At 37.7% G+C, this 16,886-nt stretch overlaps 1 protein-coding gene across 3 annotated transcripts in view; it reads left to right on the top strand.

Annotated features, from left to right (window-relative positions):
* TMX3 (thioredoxin related transmembrane protein 3) overlaps positions 1–16,886 on the top strand; it is a 46,435-nt gene that overhangs the window by 10,929 nt on the left and 18,620 nt on the right. For 2 of the 3 annotated variants that reach the window (XM_086683200.1, XM_025931206.2), the window contains exons 5-9: positions 5,722–5,767; positions 7,120–7,200; positions 9,375–9,474; positions 10,111–10,188; positions 15,837–15,903. In XM_086683200.1, the coding sequence (XP_086539326.1) occupies positions 5,722–5,767; positions 7,120–7,200; positions 9,375–9,474; positions 10,111–10,188; positions 15,837–15,903 (372 nt within the window). The remainder of the gene's footprint in view (positions 1–5,721; positions 5,768–7,119; positions 7,201–9,374; positions 9,475–10,110; positions 10,189–15,836; positions 15,904–16,886) is intronic. The other variant, XM_086683201.1, reaches the window with a different exon arrangement.

The raw sequence follows: 16,886 nt of genomic DNA, 5'->3' as shown, positions 1-16,886 counted from the left end.
AGGCAGACGGTTAGATAAAAATGTTTTTGGCAGCGACACGTAGGATAGCAAAGAACGGTTAGAGACAAGATCACCTAGGTCAACTTTTGTATGCATCTTGGTGTGGGATGCCGGGAGCCCAGACGTGGTGGTGACCGTGGAGGAGAGAAGAAACAGTAACCGCTCACAGACATTTTCGAGGCTGAGATCACAGATGTGATGAATTGGCTGTGTGGTACGAAGAAGAACCATCAGAAGTAACAGGATAAGATTCTTAGCGTAGTTACTGAACTGCACCACTGCTGGCTGTATGGAAAAGAAACACTGACTTTCTGTGCGTTTCCCTCTTCTCAGCTGTTGTGAATCTATGGCGTTTGGCCTAGTGATGTTGGAGAACAAGGCGCTGGGGTCCAAAGAGCCGGGGTGCCGTGAGGTGTGAGGGCTGCAGTCACAGAGTCAAACACGAGTTGTTGAAGCCCTGAGGGGAGACCAGAGCGATGGCAGGAGTTCTCGCCCAAAGAGAGAATGATATGCTTGGGTTGATTTATTGAAATGAGCTTTTAACAATGTTTGAGAAATTATTGCTTTCAACTGTTCCCGAAAGTATGTTCTCATCTGTTGGCAATCTTGTTTCATCCTGTCTTGTTGGTTAGACACGCGTGTACTTAAACGTTCACCAGCATAGTCATATTCACTGAGACAGTTTGTTTACTAACTACTGCGTTAGTCTCTAGAGATTAAAGACAGACCAGAACGAATCCTTCTTGTCCAGGAAATGGCTAGTGTCATAGAGGGAACAGTATGAATAAACCAACAGGTGCAATAAAGTCTCAAACACAGCAAATTCCTGTGATCGATTGAATCATTTAGTGGAGTAATAGAGTAAAATAATATGTAAAGGGATATGGGTATATAAAGAAAAATAATGAAAAAATAAATAATAAAAATAATGCTATGGTTTACATTAAATGAATTGTAATTAGCTTATTGTTCAGTGTGTATTTAGTGCCCGTGTGTGTCACTGTTTAAGTGACACTGTGATGAGGGAAAACGTAAGATTTTTTCCTGAGTAGCTGAGAAAAAATGTTTTAAATGCTGTGATTAAAATGCAGTGTTCTTGTAGGTACTGAGACTTAATATGTGGATTATAGCTTTTTAGGTGCTTTGTGGTGGGACTGTTTTTCATTCCATTATTCATAAGCCATTTAGAGGTTTAAATTTTTGTCTCTGATATGTGATTGTTACAGATTTTATTTATTGTTCACTTAGCATTGTGTTGTATGTTGTGTTGAGTTCATAGGAAGAAATCTCTATAGAGCATGCAGAGCACCTTACCTCCAGCAAAGCACCTCGCGTTAGGAAAAGGGATAGGGGACTGGTATGCAAGGAACACCTCTGCCAGATACTGTGATGGGTGTTTCCTACCCTTTATATCCTTTACTCCTTGGATGTGCAGTGCTAAACCCTCCACTCCCTTTCCCAACCTGTGTGGTGATGTTTGCTTGTAAGTCCTTGCGACTACCTAAATCATACAAACATGGCTTATTGAAAAATCATTCTTTTGTTGAAAAGTTGTAGGGTCAGTATTCATTCAGCAGGTATTTAATGAGCAGTTACTGTATGCCAGAATGTACGAGGCACATTGTAGGCATCTGTGATACATCAGTGACCAAAACAGAAATTTCTACTTTCATGGAACTTATATGCTAGATGGGAGAGACAAATGATAGCCAGTAAGCATAAGTTAAATTGTCATACTATTTAGTATTTGATATCCGTAACGGATACATTTTCTTCTTTATTATGCAGTCAAGGTGGTGTTTTATGTGCTATTGAAAAAAGAATGTTATCTTCCTGGTATTTTTAAAAAAAGATTTAACATATTTGCAAACTACTGTCTAGAGATTACAAATAGATTTTTGGCATGTAAATCTTAAAATTCCCTTAAATACCTCAGTGCAGCTCCAGTATGGGCCTTTTAGTAGAACTTGGAATCAGGTAAATAACTGAATTTTTTTTTTTTTTTCAAACTAGCTGTCAACATTATGCTGTGTCTAATTGTAAATACTAAAGGATTGGTGTATCATGTGTATTTCATCCGCTCCATGGGTCACTTTTCAGGCATTCACAGCATTAGTGTTTCTCAGCGTTTAGTCCACAATCTACATTAGGATTACCTGGGCTGCCCAATATAAATTTAGACTCTGAAGACCCACACCAGCCCCATCAAATGAAAGTCTTGGAGATTGGGTCATGATAATCTGTATTTTTAACAGGGACTTCAGGTACTTCTGCTACCCAAGTTGGAGAACCATAAAGTATTATTCCAGGGAACAGTTAGTTATAGGGCTTGGAGAGGGATGGATTGTTCAGTGATCAATTATGGAAAACCTCTTAGAGGATGTGACATACCTTATCCTCAGTCATGTAATTGCACAGATTGGAAGTGCACATCATCACACTCAGCAGATCTCTGTGTATAGAATTCTTCAACTAGGAACTTGAACTATCATGAATTATCCTGCCCCGTGTGTTTGGAATTGTGTGAAGATTTTCTTGATGCATGGTTTTAACTAATAATGCTATAATCAACGTTAAAAAACTATATAAAGATATATATTTTAGTCTCTCTTCATTGAGAACCAGAATTGTTTCTCATTTGTAAGTTAAAACAGGTCATGATACTCTCTGTGACAGTGTACTGATTCCTATTACAAAACCGCTGAAATTCTAGAGGGTGGAGATCAAGGATGTTTCTGAACATCCTACAGTGCACAGCAGCCTCTCCCCACAAACAAGAATTATCTGGCCCCAAATGTCTGGAGTTTCAAGACTGAGCATTTCTCAAACAGAGTCACTGATCAAAAGGGCTTATAATCTAGAAAGGTACAACTGATTTGCCAGTATCATCTGTGATCTCCAGCCTCTAGATACCAGCAGCACCCTTCTCCCTAGCTCAGCCTCCCACAAATTTATGGCGACCAAAAATGTCTCTAGATATCGCCCATTGTCTCCTGGAGGGCAAAATCTCTCAGTTGAGAACGGCTGCCATATTTTATTCTTTTTCATGTTAGACACATAGTGACACTCGGTAAATGCTAAAAATAGTATTTTGAGCTGAGGACTTCACATTAAGGCTGGCCCCTCCCTTCCCCCCACCCCCCTCCCAGCCCACTGTATAGATGAAGTAATAGCAGGTAGTTAACAGTGAAATGACTGAGTGGTTTCAGACGCCAAAATTAGAGGCAGAATTAGGACCAGATTCCAAGATCATCATGTTTCACATCCAAGCCTGTCTCCACTATCAAGTTGTTATCATTTCAAGGAGAAGACAAAAAGGAAATAAGGGGCTGTATGTTTAACCCCATTTTACGAGCATTTAAAATGATACAATTCCAGAGAAGTTATTCATGTTATAGATGGGTTTGTGAAAGAATTGATCTCAGGTCTCTGCTATGAAAAAGAACAAAATGCTAAAACTTCAGTCATAGCCCTGCTACCGATTCAATGCTTGCACTCAAACAAGTTACCACATCTTCCTAAGTATTAGTTTATCTGAAGAGTGACATTAGCACCCTTCCCTTCCCCTGCTCACAAAATTGTCTCAAGGCGTAGTTGGAAGGTATACTAAAATCAGTTATAAGGTATTTTACATCAAAAGTTCTTCTTCTTGTTCTATACGTTGATGTGTCAGCAGCTACCTAACAGATCAGGATCAAAAATAGAAAGGAAATGGACTTAACATTTGAAGATCTCTGTGTGCCAGGCTCCCTCTTAGATTCTTGTCCACATGCTTTCTCATTTTAAAATCCCATCCACAAGGCCAGCCAGATGAGTGCTGTCCTCAGAAGGGAAAGAGTTGCCAGATGATAAATGTGAAGTTGGAATCCTAACCTACATCATTTTATGTCTATAACCCATGCTTTGTTTGTGTTTCCTCTAGGGAGATGTGGTTTTAGGAGTCACTGTCAAGTCAAAATTATATCAGAAGTGAAGTTTAATGCTCAGAGTCTAGGTACTAAAAAGTGGGTGGTATACATCTGTCTCCACCTGACGCATTTGCTGACTGAGGCCAAGGAAATTAAGTGGTGGGTCTTAAATGTGGAGCCGGGATTTTTGTTCTGAAAACTGTTTTGAGAACCACCACTGCATTTTCTCAATGATTGCATATCTTCTTCATTGGTCTGTTTAAAAATAAACCTTACAATAAATTAAATTATTAGGGGCATATACACCTCTCTCCCAGTCAATTATATTCGTCTTAGTTGAAAGTAATAAGGGCTGACTTTCCCCCACCTCCTCGATTTGGGAAGGGGTCATTAAGGACATATTTTATCGCATAATCCCCCCCATATCATTTTTATATTTTTTACTCAGAAGTCAGTCTCAATTCCTGTAGTCTCCAATTAGAATAGACTTGGCAGAATTAAATCCTGCAGTAGAGATGGGCACAAAGCAGGTATGTAATTGGTTTAAGTTCATCTGGCTTTTCAGAGGCAAGACCTCTATCTTCAGAACCTGAGTTATTTATGTTAACCTCTGCTGTCTGCGTTGCTTCCAGTAAAAACTTCATCACTGCCCTGACCCTGACCCTGTCCATCAAAACCAGTTCATCACTGTCCTGACCCTTTCAGTCACCTTTGTTCGTGTTCAAGGGAGAAACTCTATTAATGACAAAGGAAGGCCGAGAGATTTTGACTATTATTTTGCCACAGGTTCACTCTGTCATTATTCTTGTGTATTGGGCAGTACCTAGAAACCAGAGATGGATGATTACTAAAGTGATTGGTAAACCAGAACCCACGTGCAATAGTGTAGTGTCCTTCTACCCAACCACGATGCGATATCCTAGAAATTACTAAAATTAACAATGGGAAAGATATGAATAAATACATTATATTTTACATAAACTGGTATGGTTGTGTGAATATATTGTATCTTGTCTACGGAGACTGCTTTATTTCTTTACTGTCCTGATTGCCTTGATTCTGTAAAGGAGGTTAGTATTAATTTGCAGTAGTGATTGCCATATCTCTTCAAGTCCTAATTCTGTATTTGATTGTTCTCGTTTCTTCTTTCCCTCAAAAAGATGCCGTTGTAGCAACTGTATCTCATTTTAATTAACATGAGGACTTCAGAATAATCTTTGAAAGTGACTAGAATTATTCTAGGTTATTACAGTAGCAGAAACTTCTAAAACAAGTAGATAAAGTTGCTTTTAGATCATATATAGAGTGCAGATTCTTTAAGTAATTTTGCAAATAAAATTTATCTTTTAAAAATTAAAATATAATGCAGTTATTTTAAGATTTAGAAAAGGAAAGCGTGGTTTTGCTTGTTTTTGTTTTTTATTTATTTTTATTTTTTGCAAGGAGCCAATGAGACCTAGAAAAAAGTATTTGTCCTGGAAAATGAAATCAGATGATAAGTGAGACTTTATTTACATATATTTTTTTAACAGGAATATCTTTTAAAATAAGTATTCTTTTAACGATTCTTTTGGCATTTATTCCTTAATTTGTCATAGTGTTTTGTGCTGGCCATAATTTGGATTAAGTGATTGTTTTGTACGAGAATGTCATGTTTTTTCTTTTTTGTGTGTGAATTTATATCCTTTTTAAAGACTTAAAAACATAGCTATAAGGGTTTGTATAAATTTATATTTTTAAGTAAAAGGCTCATTTACTACCTAGTTTCTCATTTAAAAAAAATTTAGAATTATTTATTCTTTTTCTCATCAAGGCATTGCTTCAGAGTTTGGAGTTCGAGGTTATCCAACAATTAAGCTGTAAGTTGAGTGTTGTATGTTTATATGTGTATTTTTATTAGTTCACTCTGCTTACGTTTTATTACATTAATTTCTAGTAGCTTCCTTGGAGGATTGAAGACGGGTTCAGCAGTTTTTTCTAGGTGCAGTATGTGATCAAAGGAGAGGGACTGCATCTTTCGGCTTTTCTCTGTATTGAAGCGAATGTGGTGTTTTCGGCTAGTTCGTTGAATGCGCTCTGAGCGCTTCCTGTGGGACAGGCATCCTGCAGGACCAGATGACCAGCTGTCGATTATGAAAAAGGGCTTTTACCCTTGAGGAGCTCAAGAGTGTATTCTGCTGTATCATGTGAATCCCATCTCCTAACAAATTTTACTTTTCTATAATTAAAATAGACTTATTTCAGTAGAGATGAAAGAAATCAAGAGCATCAAATTGATGGACTTAATTCTAACCTGAAAGTGTTGATGAAGTATAATATAAAGCGTATGTATATAAGTTGGGAGAAATGGTGTGCTAATTAATTCTAAAGGATTTATTTGATAATCATAATTTTACTGAATTTTCTCTTGAGTTTCTTCCTTATTTTGGTAGTGTGTGAGTTGAGGGATGATTTTGAAATTTATTTTTATAGTAAAGTAAGTTTTCAGTATTTTAAAATCTCAAATTTCCAAATTTGGCTAATTTTAATTTTTTATTTCTGGGGTTTTATATTGACTTCCCTCCTTCCCCTACTTTCAAAAAAGCATTTGCTAAGCCTCTTTTACTTGTGTCAAGTAAATTATCCTTTCTGTTCTTTTTGTTTACTTATAGGTATTCTCTTGTGCTTTCACTTTTTTTTTTAAATCACAGTTGGACACATAATTCGTTGACAGGCTTTTGGAAAATTATAATTTTCTAGAATAGGTGTTTTATGCATTGTTTTACTCTGTAATCTTAGAGCCTCTGTCAAGTTACTATGATATTGTGTTGCTTAAAATTTGTTCTCCCTCTACCAAAATACTGTTAATTCCCTGTCATTTTTTTTTTTTTTTTAACTAGAGAAGATAGAATTGTACTACTTTGACAAGCTCTTGACCATGAATGTGTAGATTATGCACTTTACAGAGGGCATAGGTACAATGCAAGTATCAAATACAGAGTAAACTGTTTTCATGTAACTTTAATAAAATGCAGCCTTTTACTTTATATTTTGAGTTGTTGGTCCCCTGAAGCCAGTTGCCCACTTTATTTTACATGGTTATGCCGCTTCTAAAAAAACTCTGCATTTATTATTTTATATTCTGTAATTTTATGAGACAGTAGTGATTAGCATTACGTACTAAAAGAGTTGAAATAATCTCAGCTTTTATCTTTTTTTTTTTCTTTTTAAGATTAAAAGGGGACTTGGCATATAATTATAGAGGACCACGAACTAAAGATGATATTATTGAGTTTGCTCACAGAGTATCTGGGTAAGTTTTTATTAGGAAAGGCCTTTACTATAGGATACTAATATTTTAAAATTAAATGTGTTTTAATAGACCATATTGAATGCAAATTTTTTAGGGGCTTAACCTAAGTAGAATCTGTTCACATATGACAGAAGGTAGGGTTATGCAGCGTATGGAGAGATACTTCAAAGAAACAAAAAGAACTGTGATATGTATTATGTACTTGTTAACCTCACATTTAAATTCATTTCATATGTAGAAAAAAGATTTTCCCCAGTAGATTTTTAAAAAAAAATTTTTTTTAATGTTTATTTATTTTTGATACAGAGAGACACAGAGCGTGAGCAGGGGAAGGGCAGAGAGAGAGGGAGACACAGAATCCAAAGCAGGCTCCAGGCTCTGAGCTGTCAACACAGAGCCCAACACGGGGCTCGAACCCATGAACTGTGAGATCATGACCTGAGCCGAAGTCGGACACTTAACCGACTGAGCCACCCAGGCTCCCCACCCCAGTGGATTTTTTGAAGCATTTTCAAAATTTGATTACTTCTAACAACTTTGTGAATTGTAATTTTTATTTTACTATAAATTTGCTTTTGTACTGCCTCATTTATATCAGCTTATTTTTCTTGTTACCTAATGTTGGAGTTTTTGAAAGAAACCCCACAGTATTATTCTTCTGATAGACTTGGGTTTAATCCCTGGCCTGTGATACTGGAAAATTCTTTTTAGATACAGCTAATTAAAATACTTTCCCTGATCTGTTACATGCTGCTTTCTGCCAACTGTGAGGTATTGCACATTTTGCTTAGAATGTGGCATAATTAGAACCCAGATGTCTATTTGAGTTATAGATCTCTGAGTTTTTACTGATAAGGAAACAGACTTTCTTTCATAAGCATCCTGTTGGTTTGAATATGGTGATTCTTTTTTTTTTTTTTTTTTAAATCTACATCTACCTTGCCGAGGTATAAAGAAAGTTGGTGTTTATAATTATTCAATGCGGGTGTGTGGAACTCCTTAAGGAGAACATTCATCAAAGTAGGTTAGCCTGTATTAACTTCGAAAGTATAGGCACTTTCTTGTGAGTTTGACAGGATATATTATATTGATACCTTTAAAGAGCTTTAAAGTAAATTGAGATATCGGGGGGGATTTGTCGAGTGCATGACACTGCCGGGGTTAAAGTATTTGAGAAAAGACACAGAATGATCTTTATTCAAGTCTGCAAAACTTATTGATATAATTTTCACTGTATTTTCTCATTGATTACATATCTCATTTTCTTTATAAATGCTTTCTGAATAAATTTTAAGATACCTTTTACATTATAGTAGGGCATTGGTGTGGGATGTACTTTATTCCCTGTGGTTAGATTCGTCTTTATGTTTTGGCGATTTTTAACGAGTTTCAGTTTAAGCTTAAAGTGGTCTTCTGATGTAACCAGGGGTGACTCTGTTGCACAGAAATTTCGTGGCTCAGTTCTGGACTTGCATCACTTGCCGGTTAATTACTCAAGTACGAAAATAGAGGCAAGCAGTGAGTGTGGTGCGGTGCATCTGAGGAATTGTGCATTTTGAAAATAGGTTTGCCTTTGCAAACGCTATGTTATTCTTTTTGCAGATTTAGTGCAGGATAAATCTGATAATGCAGACCACATTTTTAAGAAGACTGGCTCTTTTTTAGTTTTTTTAATAACACTTTGTGATATGTTTGATAATAACCTTTGACATAAGCTATCTAGTATTTAAATGGATATAAATCTTCACATAGTATTTCTAGTTTCCTGAGGTAACACATTCACAGTGTGTTAGTGTGAACGATCTCATGAAAGAGAAAAAAAAGTAATTCTCACGTGGACTGTTTTATTTTTAGCTAAGGACTCTCGATGGATTACAGTTCTGTTCTTGCCTACCAAAATATTGGTTAAGATGGTACTCTCTAAAGGGATATACTTTAAATTTACTTTTTTTTTTAAAGTTATTTTTTAAATTGATGGATTAACTTGTGGGTACTGTGTTTTTATTATGTGGGTACAAATAGTGGTCATGGCTATAGTTTTATTAGGCTTATGTGGATTGGGTGATTATTTAAAATGCAGTTAACACAACATTAAAACTTCATAACTTTAGACCTATATTGTGTACTATCTTTAGTTCAAACACAAGTTATTTTTTTGTTTTGCTTTCAAACAGGGCTCTAATTCGGCCACTTCCAAGTCAGCAGATGTTTGAACATGTGCAAAAGAGACATCGTGTGTTTTTTGTTTATATAGGTGGAGAGTCACCTTTGAAGGTATCAAATGGTTTTATTTTTCAAAGTCACAAGTAACGGGTGTATTGTAATTGAATTTTCCATATAGCCAAAACTTCATCCAGAACTCAAAATTACTTCACTCTTATTGGTAATAAGAGGTCAGTGTGAGTATTTTTCTAATGAAAACACTTTCTTACATGCCCTCTATTGTGTTTGCTTCATGAAACAGAAATGAATTCAAAGGTGTTGCTTGCCTTAGTATTTCTTCTCTCGTTGACCTGGTTACTCAAATTTAGTGTTACTTTTTAGCGTTTTTGGCTCCTTGAGACTGCAGAATGCAATTTAAGTGTAAACTTCTTAAAGATCATTTTATATATGTATAAACACACGTCTTTTCCTGTAACTATCAAATTAATAAATAGGAATTGAGCTTATCTTACACTTAACTTTGTTTAGAGGAGTATAAAAGCACTGAGTAATAGTGGTCTCTTTGCTTTAGAAACCATTTACTTCATGTGCCACTCAACATTCCGTCATCTCCTCACATAAACACACTGAGGTGTCCAATTGTGACGAGACTGCTGGGGATGATACCGCTGTTCGGAATGTTTAATGAGGAATGAATTTGGATCCTCGTATTTAAAAGTCACCTCTTTTCTATTTATATCTTCACAGGAGAAATACATAGATGCTGCTTCAGAATTAATTGTATATACATACTTCTTTTCTGCCTCAGAAGACGTGGTTCCTGAGGTAATATTTAAAATTGGATTTTAATGACTTAATTTCATTTTTTAAATTATTACTTGATTTATCAAATTTACTTACTGTCATATGTATAGAAACAGTAAACATTAACTCTTTACTACTGGTACCAGATTGCTTATTATTAATAAGTAAATACCACTAGATTCCTAGCATTTACAGACTGTGTTTATTAGGTCCGTGCTTGTTCTCTTCTTTAAAATAATAGCAGTAGTAAGAAGTGATAACTCAAACACTTCAGCTGGCTCATAAGCAGTGGAGCGATGTGTTTTTATATATTAATTCACAACTGCTTACCTAATCACGTGCTGTGACACTCTACTAAGTTCTTGACAAGCAAGATCCTCAGGACCCTGATAGGGTGGAGCTTACGTGCTCATGCAAAGAGGAAGTGTGCTAAATTTTACTGTTGCTGGTTACATCTTTGGGGTCATGTTCAGTAAACAAATATATAAACACAATATACCTAGTATGAAAAAAGTAAAGGAGCATTGTGATAGTAGAAACATGAGGGTGGGGTGGCTGTTCTAGATTGGTTGTTCAAGAAATGTCCGAGAAGAAAATATTTGAGCTGGGACTTACATGATGTGAAGGAGCCCTGCAAAGATCTGTGGCCCGAGTAAACTAGAAACAGGGAACAGATATTCCAAATGCCCAAGATGAGAACACTCTTGGGCGTATTTGGGAAGCAGGTGCTGGGCCAGTGTGGCTATAACACAGCGAGAAAGGAGCTAGGCAGAGAGGCCAGGGGAGGCCTTGCAGGTCATGGCCATGCATGTGATGGGCTGAAGTTAGTGAAGAACTTGGTCTCATGTTCATCTTAAGGACTTTCCTCTGCTAAGAGCAGAATGAATTGGACAGAGATGAGAGTAGACCCACAGAGAGCAGTTGAACTCGTGGAGTAATCTGGCAAGTTCCGGCTTGGAGGTTTGCAAAGGAATGGGGAAAGGGGAAAATGTTGGGTTTTGGAAATGAAATTATTCAAGCTTGTTGACCTGGAGGAAAGGGGAAGAATCAAGGATAACTGCTAGAAGTTTGTTTGTTTGTTTTAATTTTATTTTTTTATTTTTTAAAATTTACATCCAAATTAGCATATAGTGCAACAATGATTTCAGGAGTAGATTCCTTAGTGCCCCTTCCTCATTTAGCCCATCCCCCCCCACTTCCTCCTGTAATCCTCTGTTCTCCATATTTATGAGTCTCTTCTGTTTTGTTCCTCTCCCTGTTTTTATATTATTTTCGTTTCCCTTCCCTTATGTTCATCTGTTTTGTCTCTTAAAGTCATATGAGAGAAGTCATATGATTTTTGTCTTTCTCTGACTAATTTCACTTAGCATAATACTCTCCGGTTCCATCCACGTAGTTGCAAATGGCAAGATTTCATTCTTTTTGATTGCCGAGCAATACTCCATTGTATATGTATACCACATTTTCTTTATCCATTCATCCATCTATGGACATTTGGGCTCTTTCCATACTTTGGCTATTGTTGAAAGTGCTGCTATGAACATGGGGGTGCATGTGCCCCTCTGAAACAGCACACCTGTATCCCGTGGATAAATGCCTATTAGTTCAGTTGCTGGGTCATAGGGAAGTTCTATTTTTAATTTTTGAGGAACCTCCATACTGTTTTCCAGAGTGGCTGCACCAGCTTGCATTCCCACCAAGAATGCAAAAGAGATCCTCTTTCTCCATATCCTCACCAACATCTGTTGTTGCCTGAGTTGTTAATGTTAGCCATTCTGACAGGTGTAAGGTGGTATCTCACTGTGGTTTTGATTTGTGTTTCCCTGATGATGAGTGATGCTGAGCATTTTTTCATGTGTTGGTTGGCCATTTGGACATCTTCTTTGGAGAAGTGTCTGTTCATGTCTTTTGCCCATTTCTTCACTGGCTTATTTGTTTTTTGGGTGTTGAGTTTGATAAGTAGGTGTTTGGTTTTAAAAACTGGGTAGGTGATAGTGTGATCCATGAGCTTGAGAATATGGCGAAAGGAACACATTTGGGAATGGGCGAGTGATCAACTTATTAGACATCCGAGTTCAAGCATCAGATTCACAGTTGGATATAGGGTTCTGGAGTTAAGGCTGTGTAAAAAACTTTGTGGACATGGGATACAAATTTTTAAGGAAATGAGTGGGCCCAGGACCTAAAGACTACAAAAGAAAATACGAAGAAAATAGCCGGTGAGTAAGAAAACAAGATGAGTGGAAAACCAAGATTTAAAAAAAATAAAAAGTTTAAAAATGAGAGGTCCAGGGGCACCTAGGTAGCTCAGTTGGTTAATAAGCATCCAGCTCTTGATTTCAGCTCAGACCATGATCTCATGGTTTGTGAGCTCGAGCCCCACATTAGGCTCTGAGCTGACAGTGCGGAGCCTGCTTGGGATTCTCTCTCTCCTTCTCTCTCTCAAAACAAATAAACATTAAAAAAATTGTTTTTTAAAAAAAGGATCCATTGTGCAAGGTGCTTGCAAAGTGGTCAAGATGAGGAAAGTACAGTTAACTGTGATTTTGTCCACACATGGAGGTTGGTGGTGGTTTTATGAGGACAGGTGCCTCACTGGTGTCATTTGACAGAATGCAGGTAAGAAATTGTAGGTTACAAGTATAGAATTCTCTTTAGAAAGGTTTTGCTGAGAAGGGACCTGAGAAATTTGGCAGGAGCTGACGAGAAACATGAAATCAAGGGAAGCTTTTTCTTTTTAATCAGTATAAGTTACAAAAATCAAAAGTTTTTTTTTTTTCCCCTACAAAGGTAAGTCATAATATACATTTGATTAATTTTTGTTTATTATTTTCTAATATTTAGATACTGTTGATTTAAGAAGATTACTGAGTTATCTAGAGTACGGTCTAGTGCTTCCTGCAATACGTACATAAATGTTTCAGCTCCTTGGGGGAGCCTCAGACAATTTCTGGTCAGTTTAAACTCATTCTAGGTTTATTTACTTAGTTTGGTCTAAGAAGTATTTTGTAGTATTTTGCTTACGCATTTATTTTTGATGGGGAGGAGAAGATAAGGCGAATGAAGAGCCATGCTTGCCATTAGATTCTCAAATAGATGCCCCACAGGGTTATGAACTTCTTTGGACTGTCTCAATGTGCTAGAAAGGCCTAGGATGGACTGGAACTGGAACTTTTAGTCCATTCTCCTCTCCAAAGCCCAGGGGACCACATTTTAGTGTTAGAGATGAGGATGTACGCTGCACCTTCACCTCCGAAGCTCTCCAAGCAGTTTCTTTGGAGTACAGCAGAGAGCGTGCTGGCTTCATCCCCTGACACCGTCTGATGCCACCCCGGTCCGTGTGCAGTGACAGGTGTCTGAGATCAAAATTCTAGCACCTACAGCTTCTGGGTGAGCACAGATGGTGTCTGCTACCTGGACAGACTGTTGGTTATCATGTGCTGTATTTACTTTTACTTTATATATATATATTAAGTTTTGAGAGACAGAGCAAGACAGAGCACTAGTCAGGGAGGGATAGAGAGACAGGGAGACACAGAATCCGAAGCAGGCTCCGGGCTCTGACCTGTCAGCACAGAGCCCGACACAGGGCTCGAACTCACAAACCGTGAGATCATGACCTGAGCCGAAGTCAGACGCTTAACGGACTGAGCCAGTCAGGCACCCCTCATGTGCTGTATTTATTCAACGTTTATTTATTTTTGGGACAGAGAGAGACAGAGCATGAACGGGGGAGGGGCAGAGAGAGAGGGAGACACAGAATCAGAAACAGGCTCCAGGCTCTGAGCCATCAGCCCAGAGCCCGACGCGGGGCTCGAACTCACGGACCGCGAGATCGTGACCTGGCTGAAGTCGGACGCTTAACCGACTGCGCCACCCAGGCGCCCCACATGTGCTGTATTTATTATTATTAGCCTCTCAACTACTTTTCTTCAAACATCCCTTCATTATTCCTGCAAATAGCAATATTTGTCATCTCTTTTTTAGTTCTGTGTATGTGGTTGCAAAAGTCTGCTGGGGGGAGCCTGTTATTTCACAATCATATGAGGATTTTTATTCCCATAGAGAATTCTCAAGTAAGGACAGAGCCTTTGATTTTATGCCCCTCCCCCTCCCCCCCATTTTGAATTTTATATTTGGTCACGAAAAGCTTCCTTAGATTTACAGCTACTTTTTCAGCTAGTATTTTTGAAAGCCTTAGTAAGTGTAAGAAAGGATATACAGATGAAGACAATTTCTAATTTCAGGATACTTAAAGGTAAATGGAGAAAAATGGCCTATAGACATATAACTGTGATATCAGATAGTTTAAGGAACACAAAGAAAGAGGACGAGGGGTTCAGAATCTATGGAAATCAAAGGCTGCAAGGTTCCACGTATCTAGTAATGTTAACAGTACGGCCACCTCAGGGGCATCCTTGAAAGAGAGGGATGCCGAATGTTAAAAAATACTTTTGAAGCACCTTTGTAGATGAGTTGCCAAGAGCAGGCGAATAGAGTTACTTGATGATAGAGCCTTACCTACAAGCTTTTCTGCTGCCTTTAAAATAGTTATTTTTTCACTCATATCTGGATCTTGAGAAACTGAACAGAAGACCATGGGGGAAGGGAAAGGGAAAAACTAGATACAAACAGAGAGGGAGGGGGGCAAACCATAAGAGACTATTAAATACAGAGAACAAACTCTAAGGGTGGATGAGGGGGGTGAGGGAGAGGGAAAATGGGTGATGGGCACTGAGCAGGGCACTTACTGGGATGAGCACTGGGTGTTGCATGTAAACCAATTAGACAATAAATCATATTCATAAAAAATAAAATAGTTATTTTCATGGTGTTGTACCATTTTTTAGCAGTCATGTAAACAGCTCATTCTATATTACTGAGGTATGCCTTCCCCCCTTTTTGATATTTCCAGAACAGCCATCTTTATTTTTATTTTACTGTTACTGTTATTTTCATTTTATTAGTTATCAATTGATTGTTGTTACTTTTCGTTATTACCACATCATGGAATAATTCTGTGTGGCTTACCCAAATTATATCTGTTCCACATGGATACTGATTTCTCTACTGTATAATACTAGTACTATTTTGAAATAAATACAGCATGCCTTCTGAAAGAATTTCTTATTATTAATTGCCATTATAGGTTCCCATTTGTAAAGCCAATTTATAGTTTAAACCTGCTCTCACATTTGTTAGCGGACTTAATTTTCCTAACTCTGTGGTGAGGTAGGGACTCAGTGTCCTTGATTTGCAGAGGAGAAAGCCCGACTCCCCAGGACACAAGTGGCCTCAGTGTCACACAGTCGAGGAATGGCAGGGAGGGACTTGAGTCCAGCAGTGCCGATGGTTACCTCAGCCACTGCTCTTCCCTACCTCAGAGTGGGTCTCCCGTACTTCCTGTGGTGCCTTTACCTCTGTTGTCAGCTCTAAGAATATTCCATGGCTCTCACAGCAAACAGGGCACTGTACCTGGAGATGTATACAGACATGCCAAACCCATCCTTGGATAAGCTTGGGATTGGCTGCTTTTTAACCGCTTGCAACAATTTCATTATTGCTGTGTTGTTTTTTTTTTTTAATTTCTTTTGATACTTTTGAAATTATAGCTACCAATTAAACACTTTTAGAATGATAAAAGTTGTTTGCGCGTCTTATCTTTGCAGTATGTGATACTGAAGGAGATGCCTGCTGTACTTGTTTTCAAAGATGAAACTTACTTTGTTTACGACGGTAAGTTCCGAAGTTTTAACTGATGTAAAACATTTTGAAATTAAAATGCTGTGTCTATTATAGGACTTAGGTGTTGATCAAAGAATTGGCAGATTCGACGATTCCTCTGTCTCCCATTAGTTGAGTGACTGACAGGTTCTTCTTGCCCTTCAACTTTCGTTTTTCCATCTAATGTGCTTTCTGGGTCTTGCCTACAATGAATTTCTTTTCTTTTTCTTTTTTTTTTTTTCGTCTGGTCATTTGTCTTTTGAGCAATTTCTGTGCGTTATTTTAAAGCATTCAAAATTATTTATATAGGAAAAAAGATCTAACATTGCAGACTCACAAAAAGATGAATAACTAAAACCCCTTCGATAGTGGTGAAGTCCCTGTAGGGTATGTTCTGCCCTCGCTCCCATCTCTCCCTTCCTGACAGAGTAACCACCCACCTACTGTTCAACATTTCTTCAGTGAAGTAAGTACTTAGTCTATTTTTAAAATCTTGTGTTATACCAAACGTACATCATAATAAAAAGAATGCTAGAGTAATAAAAAATACATCCCCATCACCCAGGCTGAGCAATTACCATGATCTTACCACATTTGCTTCAACACTTTTTTTCTTTGTTGGAAGTATTTTAAAGCAAATCCCAGAGGCTTTTCGTCACCATGTGCCTTGTTATGCATCTTTTTAGAAATGTTATTTTTCCTTTATGTATAATTACGTGCTGTTATAACACTTAATAAAATCTGCAGCAGTTCCTTGGCATTATCAAATACCTACCCCCACAATCTCAGAACTGTGCAGCGAGGTTCCTCGGGCCAGTGGAGCAAACTCACAGGGGCTCCGGGAGATCGTTTAGATCTCAAGGGAAACAGTGAAACTCAACATCTGTTGGATCCCACACAGCCCCTGAGAAGCAAAAGTAAATGCAAAGTCATGCTTGTAGCAGTCTCGGTGACCTTCTACATTAGTCTCATAAAGTAGAAGCTTCAGTTCTTTT

This window comes from Puma concolor, chromosome D3 (genome assembly GCF_028749965.1).
Source record: "Puma concolor isolate L17-30 chromosome D3, mPumCon1.1.hap2, whole genome shotgun sequence".
Taxonomy (NCBI): Eukaryota; Metazoa; Chordata; class Mammalia; order Carnivora; family Felidae; genus Puma; species Puma concolor.
The sequence above is the reverse complement of the archived record's forward strand: the minus strand, read 5'-3'. Positions and strand labels throughout refer to the sequence as shown.